The 15108-nt window shown below is 41.7% G+C and overlaps 1 protein-coding gene across 1 annotated transcript; it reads right to left on the bottom strand.

Moving 5' to 3' along the window:
* Window positions 1-3374: 3374 nt before the first annotated feature.
* Window positions 3375-13452, bottom strand: LOC143962300 (uncharacterized; the record flags this gene model as incomplete). Its single annotated transcript, XM_077471603.1, has 2 exons — window positions 13334-13452; window positions 3375-4501 (listed from the first exon to the last, which is right to left on the bottom strand). Coding segments are annotated over exons 1-2 (1173 nt in total), but the record flags the coding sequence as incomplete, so codon positions are not given.
* Between the last annotated feature and the right edge of the window lie 1656 nt (window positions 13453-15108).

Raw genomic sequence — 15108 nt, 5'->3', positions numbered from 1 at the left:
CATTTTCAATTTGTACTTATAGGTAAGTCTATAATAAGGCTTACCTATAGGTACAGTAAATATCTCCTAAACATGCGCCGTTTAGGAGATATTTACTCTGTACTGTGTTGATGCTTTCATCTGTGCATGCGTTGTGAAAAAACGGCCATCCGTGACGTTTCTTCACTAGCGAGTGCCATGACTAGTGGCTCCCGCGCACATGTGTGGGAGCGACGTCACGTGACTCCAGCCAGTCACAGAGCTGGAGTCCGTGGCCCCGGAACGAAAAGGGGCAATGATGGATGCAGCCTTCAGTGGGGACAGCTTGGGCTTCATTTTCAGATAAGTGCAATGTATACTAATCCATTATGCTTTTACTTTGCAGGGAACAAAAGATTAAGTAAAACCCATCAGGGTTTACTTCCTTTTTAAGCTTTGATGAAACACCTGGAAGCTGATTGGTTTCTATTCAGAAAGCTTCACCAGATTTTGCACTCTCCATTTTTAGTAAATTAACCCCATTGTATTTTCTGTTACATACTCCTGACTGTTGCACTGTGCATGCTATAAAATACATACTACTGACCAAAGTGTTTACCAGCAGCTGCTGTTTTTTAAGTAGTACCCAACAATCATTATAAAGTTTAATGCAACCACCCAATACTTTCACCTAAATACATTCCAATAGGTAAACAGAAGTGTTAAAGTGCATATAATATGAAACAAAGTAACATTACATTTAATTAATCCACATACTGACAGCCTATAATGTGAATAGTGATTTGGGATGAGGCGTGTCCCCCGGGACACAGCCCATCCCCGATCAGGGTGAACAGCCAATGAAGTTGGCTCTTCATCACATGACTGTCTGTGTCCAATCACAGCAGGTCACATGTGTTGTTTTTAGTTCTCGCCGCTTGTGCATGCCCCCTGGAATTAGATGTGTAATTTTTGCTCTTAGAAAGCCTGAAGGTGCTCCATGCAGGTTGGGCCTCTGTATGTGACCAAGCTGTGGAAAAATCTCACACATTTTGTATCGCCATACTCAGGACAAATAGTAGAATGTATTTTGGGGTGTCATTTTTTTCTATGTACATGCTGTGTTAGAAATGTCTTATAAAATGACAACTTTGTGTAAAAAAAAGTTTTAATTTTCTTTTCACATTTTCAAAAAAAACTTGTGTAAAAAAATGACATGTTCAAAAGACTAATAATGACTCATATAATATACCTTGGGGTGTTTGCTTTCCGAAATGGGGTCATTTTGTGGGTGTTTCCATTGTCCTGGTGCTTCAGGGCCTTCAAAAATTGTGATAGGTAGTCAGGAAATTAGATGTGTAATTTATGCTCCTAGAACGTCTGAAGGTGCTACTTGGATGTTGGGCCTCTCTATGTGGTCAGGCTATGTAAAAGTCTCACACATGTGGCATCACCATACTCAGGACGAGTAGTAGAATGTGTTTTGAGGTATCATTGCAAGTATGCCTATGCCGTGTGTGAAAAATAACTTGTTGATTTGTAAAATGTTGTGTAAAAATAAATAAATAATAATTTCTTCATTTTCCTTAGAATTGTGGGAAAAATTACAACTTAAAAAAACTCACCATGCATCTTACTAAATACCTTGGACTGTCTACTTTTCAGAAACAGTAATTTGAGGGGCATTTGTACTGTCTTGAAGTTTCACGGCCTCAAGAAATGAGATGAGGCTGTCAGTACATCAGGTGTGATCAATTTTCAATGATTGGTACCATAGCTTTTAGACTCTCTAAGGCCGCGTACACACGCGCGGACTGTTCGCCCAACCTTGTTCGTCAAACAGTTTGTCAAACAGTCCGCTCAAAATTTGCATGAACAGACTTGACTACACACGATGAACGAACAGTCCGCTGAAACCGTGCGCGATGACGTGAACGGCACGTACGTCGGGACTAGAAAACGACGTCCTATACACTGCAATGCAACCTTCGGCGTATAAATCCTTTCTGAGTATGCGCGGAACTTAGTTTGACGAACAAGCCTACACACGAGCGGACTGTCCGCTCAAACCAAGTTTCAGCGGACAGTTTTACGGGATTTCCGAAAAACTTTGTTCGTCAAACTGTCCGCTGAAACTGTCCGCTGAAGCCCACACACGAGCGGACTGTCCGCTGAAACACTGTTCAGCGGACAAAGTTGAGCGAACAGTCCGCCCGTGTGTACGCGGCCTAAGACTCTCTAAGACCCCTTTCACACTGAGGCTGCGGCTGTGTCAGTGCTAAAGCACTGCTCGCCTTAGCAGCACTTTAGCACTGTTTAATTGGTGCTTTTTGGCCACTAGTGGGGTGCTAGAAGGGGTTAAAAACTCCCGCGTTGCAGCGATTCCGAAGAGCTTTCAGGTGCTTCGGAAAGCGCTGCCTATTCATTGTAATGGGCAGGGCATTTTGAGAACACTAATTACAGTGCTTTCAAAACTTTTCGAAATGTCCGGCAAGCACACAGCCCCAGTGTGAAAAATCACACTTGAATGAATGGGAGGAGGTTTTCAGGCACTTAGCAGTGGCTAATTCCAGCGATAAAGTGATTGAAAGCCGTCCCATTGTGAAAGGGGTCTAACCTTCACACGGACTAAATACACTATACATTTTGGCCCAAATTTATGAAAAAAAATAGTTATTTGCAAAATTTTATAATAGAAACTAAAAAATAGTGTTGTTGTTTTTTTGCAAAATTTTTACTCTTTTTCACTTATATCACATAAAATAAACAAAAACATTTGTGATTAAATACCACCAAAAGAAAGTTCTATTTGTGTGAAAAAAATGATAAAAATGTTGTTTGGGTACAGTGTTGCATGACTGAAAGCTGAACATTGGTCTGGGCAGGAAGGGGCTGTATTGAAGTGGTCAAATAAGCTGTTAGCAGGCTTTTGCATGATTACAAAAAAGCTTCAAGCAGTGCTGAAGCCTTCTAGCAGCATATTTGAAGTGACAATCAACACTCCCATTAAAACCTGTATTCAACATTTACAAACTGGAGTTGAAGGGTGCTTTCAAAGTTTCACCAAACACGCTGAAAGCTCTGCAAATGCTGTGAGATTTATTCTACCTACCTGTAGGTGTGGTACTTTCTTCTGTAGTTGTGTTAGATTTGTTTGTAGTGTTGATAGGATTTCCTGTTGTAGTAGTGTTATCTATGGTTGTAGGAGCTTCTTCTGTAGTTGTGTTAGATCCATCTGTAGTGCTGATAGGATTTCCTGTAGTTGTAGTAGAGTTGTCTATAGTAGTAGTAGCTTCTTCTGTAGTTGAGTTGGATCCATCTGTAGTACTGATAGGATTTCCTGTTATTGTAGTAGTGTTATCTATAGTAGTAGTAGCTTCTTCTCTTGTTGTGTTGGATCCATCTGTAGTGCTGATAGGATTTCCTGTTATTGTAGTAGTGTCATCTATAGTAGTAGTAGTAGCTTCTTCTGTAGTTGTGTTAGATCCATCTGTAGTGCTGATAGGATTTCCTGTTATTGTAGTAGTGTTATCTATTGCTGTAGTAGCTTCTTCTGTAGTTGTGTTGGATCCATCTGTAGTGCTGATAGGATTTCCTGTTGTTGTAGTAGAGTTATCTATAGTAGTAGTAGCTTCTTCTGTAGTTGTGTTGGATCCATCTGTAGTGCTGATAGGATTTCCTGTTATTGTAGTAGTGTTATCTATAGTAGTAGTAGCTTCTTCTGTTGTTGTGTTGGATCCATCTGTAGTGCTGATAGAATTTCCTGTTATTGTAGTAGTGTCATCTATAGTAGTAGTAGCTTCTTCTGTAGTTGTGTTAGATCCATCTGTAGTGCTGATAGGATTTCCTGTTATTGTAGTAGTGTTATCTATTGCTGTAGTAGCTTCTTCTGTAGTTGTGTTGGATCCATCTGTAGTGCTGATAGGATTTCCTGTTGTTGTAGTAGAGTTATCTATAGTAGTAGTAGCTTCTTCTGTAGTTGTGTTGGATCCATCTGTAGTGCTGATAGGATTTCCTGTTATTGTAGTAGTGTTATCTATAGTAGTAGTAGCTTCTTCTGTTGTTGTGTTGGATCCATCTGTAGTGCTGATAGGATTTCCTGTTGTTGTAGTAGAGTTATCTATAGTAGTAGTAGCTTCTTCTGTAGTTGTGTTGGATCCATCTGTAGTGCTGATAGGATTTCCTGTTATTGTAGTAGTGTTATCTATAGTAGTAGTAGCTTCTTCTGTTGTTGTGTTGGATCCATCTGTAGAGCTGATAGAATTTCCTGTTATTGTAGTAGTGTCATCTATAGTAGTAGTAGCTTCTTCTGTAGTTGTGTTGGATCCATCTGTAGTGCTGATAGGATTTCCTGTTGTTGTAGTAGTGTTATCTATTGCTGTAGTAGCTTCTTCTGTAGTTGTGTTGGATCCATCTGTAGTGCTGATAGGATTTCCTGTTGTTGTAGTAGTGTTATCTATTGCTGTAGTAGAGTCTTCTGTAGGTGTGTCGGAAGTTTCTGTTTTAGAAGATGTGGACTCTGTAGTTGTGCCCAATGCCGCACCTGTAAAATAAGGGCATTTAAAAAAATGTTCAATAAAATGGGTGAAATATAGAAATATATATATTCGTAATAAGTAATAAATATACAAATATCTTATATAACTCTATTTAGAATTTTATGTTTTTAGAACTTTGTTTTTATATCCTGGACCAGAGTTGCTCTAGCAGGGATTCTAGTTGGATATAATTAGAGTTATTTTTATGTGTTAGTTTATGTGAAGGTTCTAATTTATGGTGAAGAAGATTAGACAGGTGCATTCGTTTTCGTCCGAATGCATTTTTGTCCGAATTTCAGCTATTTTCGTTTTGACAAACGATAACGAAAGCACAAAATCCGAAAAACGAAAGATCCGACATAAATAAATGCTTTATTTTCGTTTTCATTGTTACAACAGTTCGATATAGAATAGGAGATTCGACATGACTCTGACAATAACAATCTGTCTCTAGAACCTGTGGTCGAATGTGCCTAACCTTACCTCTATTAGTCTAAGAATATAAAGAGAAAATATTCGACAGAGAAAAAAGATTTGACAGAGAGAAAAGATTCTGCAAGTTACTGTCCTAAAAAGTGTTTGGGGACCCGGGTCCTGCCCCAGGGGACATGTATCAATGCAAAAAAAAGTTTTAAAAACGTCATTTTTTTTCGGGAGCAGTGATTTTAATAATGCTTAAAGTGAAACAATAAAAGTGTAATATTCCTTTAAATTTCGTAGGGGGGGGGGGGGGGGGGTGGGTGTCTATAGTATGCCTATGAAGGGGCGCATGTTTCTGGTGCTTAGAACTGTCCCTGCACAAAGTGTCATTTATGCAGGAAAAAAAGTCCTTTAAAATCACTTGCAGCTATTATGAATTGTCGGCTCCGTAATACAGAGAACACTCATTGAAAGTCATTGATAAAAAAATAAATAAATAAATTTAAAAAAAAGCGTTGGGGTCCCCCCAAATTCAATTACCAGGCCCTTCAGGTCTGGTATGGATATTAAGGGGAACCCTGCCTCAAATTTAAGAAACATTTGACGTGGGGTTCCCCCTAAATATCCATAACCAGACCCTTCAGGGGAGTGATTTTAAAGGACTTTTTTTCCTGCATAAATGACACTTTGTGCAGGGACAGTTCTAAGCACCAGAAACATGCGCCCCTTCACAGGCATACTATAGACAACCCCTCCCCCCCTACGAAATTTAAAGGAATATTACACTTTTATTGTTTCACTTTAATCATTATTAAAATCACTGCTCCCGAAAAAACGGCCGTTTTTAAAACTTTTTTTTGCATTGATACATGTCCTCTGGGACAGGAACCGGGTCCCCAAACACTTTTTAGGACAGTAACTTGCAAATTAGTCTTTACAATTAGCACTTTAGATTTTGAACGTTGGAGTCCCATAGACCTTAATAGGGTTCTAAAGTATGCTATATTCTAGCTCCGTAGAATCTTCTTTATACATTCGACAGACACCATAAGCCTTCAAAGACAGATTCGATCGTAATTCATGTGGATTTTCGGACGAATGCAATTTTTGAACGAAAAACGAAATAAATAAAAACGAATTTCGGGAGTAACTAAATAAATTAAGTTTTCGGATGAAAACGAAATTCCGAACCAAAACATTTTACTCTGCACATGTCTAGTGAAGATGTTTCAGGTAGCTTACTCATCTATAATGAGTGTTAGGAATAAACTCCAGTATTTATTGCCACATGGGTATCAACCACCCTAATCCAATCATTGTGAGATGTGTCAATCTTTAAGATCACAGTGAAAGAGGTGAACATTTGTGAAACCATTCTGTCCTATATATACATATTCCAATCACCACGGTGCCTAGTCTGGGACTGGTGTTAGTTGCCTGAGTTATATGGCTTAAGGCATGAATTTTCCAATCACTGGGGCAGAGATATTAGAACCAGTCAATATTGGCACAAAACCGTCAGGCTTCTGCTAGAAAGCTGAACATGAAGAGGAACTTCATCTTTAAGCATGACAACGACCCAAAGTATACTTCCAAATCAATAAAGGAATGGCTTCACCAGAAGAAGATTAACGTTTTAGAATGGCCCAGCCAGAGCCCAGACCTGAATCTGATTGGAAATCTGTGGGGTGATCTGAAGAGGGCTGTGCACAGAAGATACAATCGCAATCTGACAGATTTGGAGTGTTTTTGCAAAGAAGAGTTGGCAAATATTGCCAAGTCGGGATGTGCCATGCTGATAGACTCATACCCAAAAAGACTGAGTGCTGTAATAAAATCAAATGGTGCTTCAACAAAGTATTAGTTTAAGGGTGTGCACACTTATGCAACCATATTATTTTATTTTTTATTTTTACCTCCCTCCCACTAAAAGATTACAATTTGTTGTTTAATTGAGTTGCATAGTTGATAGGTTACATTAAAGGTGAAAAATGTTCTGAAATGATTTATCTTTGTCTCAGTTTTTTACATCATGGAAGCCTGACATTTTAACAGGGGTGTGTATACTTTATATATCCACTGTGTCACGGTGCTACTTACAGTGAGCCCACAGGCAAGCAGGTGACACGGGATCCCCCAGGGTGTGGAATCTAAGAGCCAGCTGGTGTTCCGCCAGGGACCCCCTCATGAGGGTTTGGGCTTAGCTGCGTGCTGATCCCAGGTCACGACCCCCGGGTTCACCCTGCTCACTAGGGAAGTACCAGAAGACACTGTTAGACAAGGATGGATGGATGAAGCGAAGGAGAGTCGGATAGTGAGCCAAGGTCAGGGCGGGCTGCAGACAACATAATCAGAACAAGCTGGGTCCGTACACAAGAGATCAGTTCACGAGAGGTCAGGTAAAATAGGTTACACAAGGGAGTTCAGAAACAAATTTTGCTCAAGCAATAGTAGCTGGTTTTAAAGGGATTTAAATAGAGACGCACATGAGGGGCCGGACAGGAAGTAGCACGAAGGAAACATATATTAGGCAACAGGTGATGGACAGTGACACCCATAGCTGCAGAGTGCACAGAGCTGAACACCAGCTAGTGGAACAACAGATGCCAGCCGACCTACTGCGGTAAAGGTGAGACACAGATCAGCTCCGCAGCTGATCTTTGACACACTGTATGTATACTTATCAATGCTGAGGGCACTCCAGTCACCTGATCACCGCAATGCCCAGCTTCTGTGAAGAAGAGAGATTGCTAATAATAGCTGCAGAGCCTGGGCGATGAGTTCACCCATAGGCTTATTATGGGTATCTATTGTAGGAAAGGCGAAGAATTAGCATGTTCTCCCACCTTCTGAACTATACCAGGTCACATGGCTTTAAGATCAGGAGGTACCTTGTGACCTTGCTAGGTGAGCTGATAACCCACCCTGCAAAACACCTTATCCACGTGTTAATCGGGACAATAAGGACAAAAACTTATATTTATACTAAAAGAATATATTTTTTTTAACAAACATAACATTATTTTTGATTTCTAATATTCAAAGCAAGCATACTAATATAGCCTAGTCTAACCCCTAACCCTCAAGATAATCTAACACCAAAAATATGCAATTAAGATTTAACCTAAGCTTAACTTTCTTAACGTACAACATATAGTACAACTATCTGACTATCCAATCTGACAGAGTTTGAGCTATTTTGCAAAGAAGAATGGGCAAAATGTCACTTTCTAGATGGTGCAAAACTGGTAGAGACATCCCCAAAAAGACTTGCAGCTGTAATTGCAGTGAAAGGTTGTGTATGTGATTGAAGACGTCTTCATCAATCACATACACAACCATTCCTAGGGACCCCCACCCTTTGAAGTTCTGTCTGCCCCCGGTGTTGTCATGTGGGGGTTTCACGTGCACCGGATGTCGGCACAGCTCCCGGAAAATATGCCCCTTGGGGAGCCTTCAGCCCTCACTATTGCACTCTTACTGCAAGGTAGCTGTGAGTATTTTCATAACCAGGGTTCATTCCCAAGTTATATATTTTTTATATTTTTAAAAGCATTGACCTTGAAACTTATTATGCTTCATTTCAGATAACACATGTTGTTGCTCCTGAAGAGTGGATATAAATACTCCACGAAACTGATGATGAACTATGAGCCTTTATATATGCAATGTACAATACTGATATAATATAAATATATGCAATACAGATACATTTTTTTGACCCATGTACCTATTTGTATGGAATTTTTCATCATGTTTTTTTTATTAAATATACAATTTCTTGTCCCCTTGCTATTGACTGCATGCTTCTTATAAAGTCCAGCCTTTTCCCCTTTTTTCATGTTCTACAAAGTATTGACTCAGGGGAGGGCTGGATACAAATGTACACCACACTTTTCACATATTTATTTGTAAAATAAATGAAAACCATTTATCATTTTCCTTCTACTTTACAATTATGTGCCACTTTGTGTTGGTCTATCATATAAAATCTCAATAAAATACATTTATGTTTTTGGTTGTAACATGACAAAATGTGGAACATTTAAAGGGGTATGAATACTTTTTCAAGGCACTGTATATAGCCCTTTGCTGACAGAAAATGCAAACTAAAGACCACAGACTTGCAAAAAGCCACCCAGGGCTACTGTTTTCACTGCACCCTATATTGTGTGCCCTAATTAGGCTTGCAACTAACAAGATGACAATGAAGAATGGATTTATTTGTATACAAAAAAATCCTTTTTGGATCATATCTGTTTCCGATGTAATCGGAAACAGTCCTAACTGTCACTTTATTAGTATGACATCATAATTTATAAAAACAAATTGAATGCATCATCCAAAAAAAAAAAATGCACCAACCAATAAATTAAAATAAATTAAAAATCCGCTCGGATGTGTTTGTCTTAACAACTTTTCTTGGGTTGACAGGATAGATTGCTGCAAGAGAGATCCAGGGCCGTAGAAGACCAGGGGCATGTACCCAGGGTGCCAGGGTCTTCCAACACCCCTATCCTGGCTGCTTATGTTATTGTCCATGTTATGGATATTAACTTGATGCTATTAAAATAACCAGACTATTGATGTTAAAGTAAACAATATCCTTAATCTCCAAAAATAATCCATACACATCCACTATTTAAGGGTCCTGTAATCTATTTTTCATTAAATAGTTTCTTGTTGTTTCTTCTTGTATTATTCTGACTCTTTGTAATGTCCTCCATCTCCTTTTCACCCGTGTTTGGAACGATTGGTGTACCACATAGTAGCACATTATGTGTTACTTACCTGAAAAGGAAGCCTGTGATGTCACCGCTGTCCCCAAAATCATTGAGAGTCCATCTTCACCCCTCTTCCTTCCGTGGCTGAAAACTCTGGCTCTGTGACTGGCATGTCCGCGGGAGCCGCTAGTCACGGCATGACCCCCTTTAGAAAGGGCACAATGTGCCGTTTCTAAAGTGCGCATGTGCCGTAGACATCGGCGCATGGTTTTATTGTAAATATCTCCACGGTTTAGGAGATATTTTCAGCACCTACAAGTAAGCCTAATGCCGCGTACACACGATCAGACTATCCGGCGTGTGTGGGCTCCGGCGGACTTTTTTTTCCCCAAAAGTCTGGCGGACTTAGAAAGTAGTTTTGCATCAAAAATTGCAGTCCGGCGGACAATCCAGCCGTGTGTGTGCTAGTTCGCCCGACTTTTGAAATGAATGGACTTTCCCGCACGGAGAAAAGTCCATTCCTTTTGAACACGGCTCCAGGTAGACGGGGCTAGTGCAGGAGGTCAATGTCGCCAGCTCCATGGGCGATATTGACACCCCGCTGGGCCCGTCACCTGGTAAGGACTTAAAGGGGAAGCCCTACGCCAAAAAAACGGCGTGGGGTCCCCCCAAAGTCCATATCAGACCCTTATCCGAGCACGCAGCCCGGCCGGTCAGGAAAGGGCGTGGGGACGAGCGAGTGCCCCCCGAGCCGTACCAGGCCACGTGCCCTTAACATGGGGGGGTGCTTTGGGTAAGGGTGGCCCTGCGACCCCCCCACCCAAAGAACTTTGTCCCCATGTTGAATACCGACTACCCTGGCCGTTAGTTGTCTGGGCCTACGGGCGGGGGAGCTTATCGTAATCCGGGAGCCCCCTTTAATAATGGGGCCCCCAGATACCGGCCCCCCACCCTATGCGTATGAGTATGGGGTACAATGTACCCCTACCCATTCACCTGGTGAAAAAAAAGTAAAAAAAAAACCACCCAAAATAATTTTAGCGTAGGGCTTACCCTTTAAGTCCATACCAGGTGACGGGGCTAGCGAGGTGTCAATGTCACCCAAGAAGGCTTCGAAATTGACCTCCTGCGCTAGTTCCGGCTACCTAGAACCACGTTCAAAATGAACGGACTTTCCTCCGTGTGTGGGCAAGTCCGTTAATTATAAAAAGTACGGCAGACTCCCGCCATAGTCCGGTTGTGTGTGGGCAGGTCCGCTCGTTCGGTTTGTCCGCCAGACTAAGTCCGTCGGATAGTCTGATCGTGTGTATGCAGCATTAAAGTGATTGCAAGGGTCCATTTAAAAAAAAAAAATACCAAACATATCATACTTACCTGCACTGTGCAGCTTGTTTTGCACAGAGTGGCCCCAAACCTGCTCTTCTGGGGTCCCTCGGCGGCTCTTGCGGCTCCTCTCCACATCAAATAACCCCCTAGGAGAAGCGCTCTTCTGGGGGGTTATCTTGTGGGCGCGTTCCCGAGTCCAGGATTCGGCGTCTATAGAGGCCGAATGCATGACTCGGCTCCACCCTTCCAGCGCCCATGTCATCGGATTTGATTGACAGCAGCTGGAGCCAATGGCTGCGCTGTTATAAATCTATCCAATCAAGAGCCGAGAACCCCCAGGCAGAGACAGTGTGTCAAGTTTCAGGGCTCAGGTAAGTAAAACAGGGAGGACTGGGAGGCCGGTCACTGCCAGGTGTTATTTCACCTTAATGCATAGGATGCATTAAGGTGAAAAAACCCATATGTTTATAACCCTTTTAATATAGGCTTACCTGTAGGTAAAAGTGGTTGGACAGAGTGTCCAACCACTTTAAAGATCACAGCAATGTCTCTAAATTCAGGTTTCAACAGCTTAGAAAGATGTACTGTCTGCCAGGCTGTCTCCGCCATGTGCTGTCTTCTCCACAATACTTATAGCTACAGAGGGCTGTGCAGAATTATTAAACACTTTAGTGTGCATAGTCCATGCACAGGTCACAGAGAGGGAGTCAGTCCAGCAGCCACCCGTGATCATTCCCAAGAGAGGCAGAACAGCGGTCTGCCTATGTAAACAAAGCAGACCGCCATTCTGACAAGGGAGAAGATGGAGATCTTGTGCTTCTGCTAAGCAGGAACACAGATCTCTGTCTTCCCCCAGTCAGAGCATTACACACACAGTTAGAAAACACCCCCTAGAGACACATTTAACCCTTTGATGGCTCCTGATGTTAACCCCTTCTCTGCCAGTGCCAGTGACCGCACATTTTTTTTAGCACTGATCACAGTATTAGGGTCACTGGTCGCCAAAAAGTGTCGCTTAAGCCCCATACACACTATCAGTTTTTCTGCTGTTTTTTGTTTTCAGGTTTGCCAAAACCATGTAGTGCAAGGTCCTGCCTGATTGCATACAAATTGAAACTCCTAAGGTTTGACCTCATATTATATGGTTTTGGTAAACCTGAAGGAAAAAATCAGCAGAAAATCCGATATGCCCATTACACACGGTCAGACTTTCTGACAACAAAATCCGTCAGATTTTTTCAGACGGATTTTGGCCCAAACTTGTCTTGCATGCACACGGCCACACAAAGTTGTTAGAAAATATCCAATCATTACACGGTGACGTCCAACACGTCGACAGGACCATTGGCTTGTAGTATCTTGGAATTTATTCTGAGCATGCGTGGCACTTTGTCTGTCGGAATTGTCTACACACGATCGGAATTTAAACAATTCGGATTTTGTTGTCAGAAAATTTTAGATCCAGCTCTCAAACTGTCGGAAATTCTGATTGAAAAAGTCAGACGAAGCACACACACATTCGGATTTTCCGACAATGCGATCCGATCGCACATTTTCCATCGGAAAGTCCGACCATGTGTACAGGGCATTAGAGTGTATGGGGCTTTAGTGTCAGATTTGTCTGTTGCGATGTTGCAGTCCCACTAAAAATTGCTGATCACCACCATTACTAGTAAAAAAATGAAAATTCCATAAATATATCCCACGCAATAACTTTTGAGCAAACCAATCAATATACGCTTATTGGGATTTTTTTTATCAAAAACATGTAACTGAATACATATTGGCCTAAAATTATGAATACATTTAGATTTTTTACTTTTTTTTGGATGCGTTTTATAGCAGAAAGTAAAAAAAATTTAAATAATAAATAAATATATATATATATATATATATATATATATATATATATATTTTTTCAAAAATTGTCGCTCTTTTGTTGTTTATAGCACAAAATATAGGAAACACAGAGTTCATCAAATAACACCAAAAGAAAGCTCTATTTGTGGGAAAAAAAGGACATCAATTTTATTTGGATACAGTGTCACAAGACCACGCAATTAAGGGGGTAAAACCTTCTGGGGCTGAAGTGGTTAAGGGAGACCAAAAAAAAAACAAATTCATAATTTTATATATATATATATATATATATATATATATATATATATATATATATATGTATATATGTATATATGTATATATATATGTATATATATATATATATATATATATATATATATATATATATATATACACTGTCATGCCATTCTATATCTTTTTTTTTAATTAAGAAGAAAATAGGAAGTCAATACACACCCCCAGCTACAAAAAAGTAAAAATGGCTGTAATTAGAAGAGCTTCACTTACCTATCATTGCAACAAGTAGCATCACAGTCATCACTGGAAGCTTCATGGTTGTGTCTGCTCAGTAATCAAATCCAATGATAAGATTAATTTTGTGAAATGAGATTGCAGAAGGTTCTTCCTTAGCAGAAATATGGAGACTGATACTAGAAATCTCTCCTTATATACCTTTCTCTTATATCACCATTGCACACTTTGCATAGACACATACATTTATTGTAGGATGCAAAAAATTAAATAACAGTTCATAGGGCAGAGAAAAAAAAACTTCCTGATTGGGGGACAGTAAAGGAAACGTTGGAACACCAAAGCTAGAGGTACAAAGGTGTTCAGAAGTATCAAAAGTATCTGTCATGTGCTTTGTAAAGACATAGAAGGGGAAAAATGACAAAACATTTGTAGCACTGTTCCCGTAGGGCTTGCTGAGTATGGACTTCTTAGGCCTCTTTTTGATTACCTGCAGCTGGTTGCTAATAGTTTCCACTTGGTTGCTGAGGGCTCCCATTTGGTTGCTAGGGTATCCCGTTTGTCCCACCCTTCTCCAGCTTGCTCATTGCTCAATAACCAGTCCAGGGTATTTGTGTTTTTAAATTTTATTTAGAACTTGGATGGGAAAGGGATACTCCTAACTAGAACTATTCACAATGGATGAGGACAACTCTGACTTGACCTCACGGGATTATCTGTGGAAGCAGTCACACTGCTTTAACCATACAGCCCCATATATGGAGTAATTAAGTCTTTTTGCCAGTGGCAGAACTACCAGGGTTGTAGAAGTCACACCTGCGACTGGGTCCTGGCGTTCTACCGCTGTGGGGGGGCCCAAGACCCAGCATCTCCTCCTGCACCTCTGGCTGTCAGTTTAGTATGTTGTGGGAGTTGGCAATTGGCAGCTCTATGGTGCCTGTGGGCAGTGGGATCTACCTGGGGCTAGTAGTTCTCTTCCCGAGTGTATACAGTGGAGAGGGGAGGGGCCTCTAACTGAGGCATGTATCTGCTTCACTCTTTGATGAGTCGCTCTGCTTGTACACTCTTGCTAATACATGCCTGGGTCAGGGTCCCCTCCCCTCTCCACTGTATACACTCAGGAAGAGAACCCCAGAAGCCCCAGGGAGACCCTACCACCCATGGGAAAAATTGAAATGCCAATCGCCCTCTCCCCCCTCTCCCCAGGTGGGGGGTACAGAGATTTGCTGGTGCACAGCGGAGACTAGCCAAGTACACAGGGGACCTCTGGAAGGGGGGGGGCGGGGGTTTGGGGACCCTCATATAAGGAAGGGGCTCTCTGGGGACCCTGATGTAAGGGGGGCTCTCTGGGGACCCTGGTGTAAGGCAGGGCTCTCTGTGGAGCCTGATCTAAGGAAGGGCTCTCTGAGGAGCCTGATGTAAGGGGGGGCTCTCTGAGGACTCTGATGTAAGAGGGGCTCACTGGGGACCCTGATGTAAGGGGTGGCTCTCTGGGGACCCTGATGTAAGGGGAGGTTCTATGGGGACCCTGATATAAGTGGAAACACTCTGGAGACTCTGATGTAAGAGGAGGATCTCTGGGGCCCCTGATGTAAAGGGAGGCTCTCTGGGGACCCTGATGTAAGGAGAGGCTCTCTGGGGACCCTGATGTAAGGGGGAAGCTCTCTATGGACCCTGATGTAAAGGGGAGGGTCTCTGGGGACCATGATGTAAGGGGAGGCTTTCTGGGGACCCTGGTGTAAGTAGGGAGGCTCTCTGGGGACCCTGATATAAGTGTGGTATCTCTGGGGACCCTGATGTAAGGGGGGATC

This window comes from Lithobates pipiens, unplaced genomic scaffold (assembly GCF_037356315.1).
Source record: "Lithobates pipiens isolate NorthernLeopardFrog02 unplaced genomic scaffold, aLitPip1_a1.2 Scaffold_8, whole genome shotgun sequence".
In the NCBI taxonomy this organism is placed as follows: domain Eukaryota; kingdom Metazoa; phylum Chordata; class Amphibia; order Anura; family Ranidae; genus Lithobates; species Lithobates pipiens.
The sequence above is the reverse complement of the archived record's forward strand: the minus strand, read 5'-3'. Positions and strand labels throughout refer to the sequence as shown.